The following is a 2,802-nucleotide window of genomic DNA, read 5'->3' as shown; positions in this document are numbered from 1 at the left end:
GGTTTGGGGGTCATTCACTGCCAGAGTTAGATCTCATTAGAAGGTCTGTGATGTGTATGAAGAACATTATTACCGCAATGAGAGTTCTGGAACTCCAATATCACAAGGAGCCGGATAACAGGAGCGTTATAAAGTTATAGAACTAAAATATTGGCGGAAACTACGAAACGAACGTTCTAAAACGTACAATATATCATAGACCCAGGTGATCAATATACTCAATTCACAGAGCTTTACCACATGGATACGGATCTTTATTTAGGCCATGTGACTCTAATATTCAAATCTCATTGGACTCAACTGTCACTTTTCTGAAAATAAAGCTTTGGGAACCGAGCCCTGATATGATATTATCTGAATACCTGAAACATTGTATGTCTATAATAATAATTGTTACATTGTACGTCTTTATAATTGTTACATTGTATGTCTATAATAATGATTGTTACATTGTACATTTCAAATACTTCTTGTAATATTGTTCATCTATAATACTTATTCAATCGTCGTGTATTTATAATTCTTATTGTAACATTATAGTTTTCCGACACTGTTTTAGTGCTATAAACTTTACATTTCTTATGTTCCATACGCTCCTTGTGATATTGGAGCCTTACAGGTGTTCTACACCCGCCAATGTCTCAGGCTTCGAGGATTACATGAGGCTCAACACACTGGGATGCACATCTTTAATTTAAAGATAAAAAGTCATTTTCAGCTGAGAGCCAATGAAATTTAAAGACGAAAGTCACATGACTGAGAATAAAAGATCCTCATCCTGGTGTTAAAGCTGAATGGAGCCCATTATTAATGGATGTTCAAAGGTAATAAAAGGACGACGAGTGATAAAAGATTGTAATACATTTCAGTGTTCTACAGCTACAACGTTACAGTTTTAATATGATTTACACCTTTCTATAATCTAATAAGGTGACGCTGTTATAAGGCGACGGTGTTATAAGGCGACCGTGTTATAAGGCGACGGTGTTATAAGGCGACCGTGTTATAAGGCGACGGTGTTATAAGGCGACCGTGTTATAAGGCGACGGTGTTATAAGGCGACCGTGTTATAAGGCGACCGTGTTATAAGGGGACGGTGTTATAAGGAGACCGTGTTGCAAGGAGCGTTGTTGCAGCAAATGGATATGGATGATATGAGGGTACATAATTATACATATTAGTTATTTATCATATATAATATTATAGTAATGAGAATATTGTGACAAGTACACTAAGAATAGAAGTGAACGCTCCTTTGATTGGATGAGTGGCTGTGTAGACCTCACCAGGCCTGGCCAGCCAGGATGTGGGATATAATGCTGATGGTATGTGAGGAGTGACACACCGGCCTTAGAGACATGTGCCAGTATGCTGGTATATGTTTCTAGGAGTTCGATGGGAGCACATAGGGAGTCAGGAGGGATGAGATATTTAGTGAATAGGTGATTATTGGCTGTCTTTCGATAAACATGTTGCAAATTATTATTAGTGAAAGTGTTAATCTTTTCGGTGGGGGTTGGGGTTCTTATCATCCAAGTATTTGTAATAGCTTATTTTTAACCTCCACACTGCCTGCCGATGGCCAGCGATGCCCCGATTGGACACAGGAGGGTTACATGTAGAGGTGGTGCCTCTGTCATCCATCATTCTCTAATTGGACGGATGACATTTGCTGCGCCAATTTCTGGGCTGCCATCGTAGCGGAGGGGCTGACACCTCTCACCAGGAGAATCGCCGGGGGGTCTTGTGAAAATAGTGCGACGTTGGCTGACCCTGGACGCTGAATGAGCCCGCTGGCTGGTGAGTGTCGATCACGGCTCTGTGTGTGGCAGGATGGAGGCCGATAGCCGATTGGTCACGCTGCTCCAAGCATTGTCCCGGGCTCGCTGGCTCTGTGGGAAAAGCCGGCCTGTGAAGGGGGCCGCAGGGGCTCCCTGTGAGAGGGGGAACGCCTCAGATTTTCAGCCTGACAAGTCGGGCTAATTTGTGGTGCAGGGGAGAGCTGTACAATGTCAGCAGTCACCGACAGGGATCAATGGGGCCTCAAATTAGCGAGACCGATTCTGCAGCGTGGGGGGGCTCGGAGATTTGGGGGGGCAGGGAGGCACGAGGCACTGAGAGCTCCGAGGAGGCACCTACCTGGGAAATAGGATGATCTGATGAATGGTTGGAAGGAGCCCTCGAAGTACGGCAGAGAGAAGGTGGTTTTTGGAGGGGCTGCGTGGAGCAACGTCGGCGAGGAATCTGCAAAAACAAAATGGACGTAAATGATCAGTATAATCGCTGTACTCAGTTGCCTTTCAATTAAAGGCAACATTTTAAAATGGAATGGCGGCTATGAATGGGCGCGTTCACATGGGCACGGGAAAATTATTTTGCGCACCATGTGCAAGAACTTTACTAGCAACCAACATCCAGTGTGCCTCATGCTGGTGGGACTAATCAACCTTGGAGGTGCCATAAGGACATATCGAAAATCATGCAAAGCGCCATAGTGGCATCTTATTGGGACCTGAATGTTGGCATGCCGGGAGCCCAGGGTTCAGCATTGCCATTCAGATCTGCCAACACAGCAGATACAATTTTAAATGGTGTGCCCCCCACCCCCACCTACCAAATAAGGATCCCCAGGATAAAGGTTATCCACATGTCCCACCAGGATAAAGGGTCCCCGTATCCACCAGGATAAAGGGTCCCCATATCCACCAGGATAAAGACTCCCCATATGCCACCAGGATAAAGGCTCCCCATATGCCACCAGGATAAAGGCTCCCCGAACCCCGCGAGGAGAAAGGGTGCCCG

At 45.2% G+C, this 2,802-nt stretch overlaps 1 protein-coding gene across 1 annotated transcript in view; it reads right to left on the bottom strand.

The window, feature by feature from the left end:
- The window catches only part of DBX1 (developing brain homeobox 1), a 12,156-nt gene that overhangs the window by 2,145 nt on the left and 7,209 nt on the right, over positions 1-2,802 (bottom strand). The window contains exon 3 of the mRNA XM_018555234.1: positions 2,140-2,244. Within this exon, the coding sequence (XP_018410736.1) occupies positions 2,140-2,244 (105 nt within the window). The remainder of the gene's footprint in view (positions 1-2,139; positions 2,245-2,802) is intronic.

The sequence above is a fragment of the Nanorana parkeri genome, unplaced genomic scaffold, assembly GCF_000935625.1.
Source record: "Nanorana parkeri isolate BGI_ZX_2015 unplaced genomic scaffold, ASM93562v1 scaffold10, whole genome shotgun sequence".
NCBI lineage: Eukaryota > Metazoa > Chordata > Amphibia > Anura > Dicroglossidae > Nanorana > Nanorana parkeri.
This window is presented reverse-complemented; position numbering and strand designations above follow the sequence as displayed.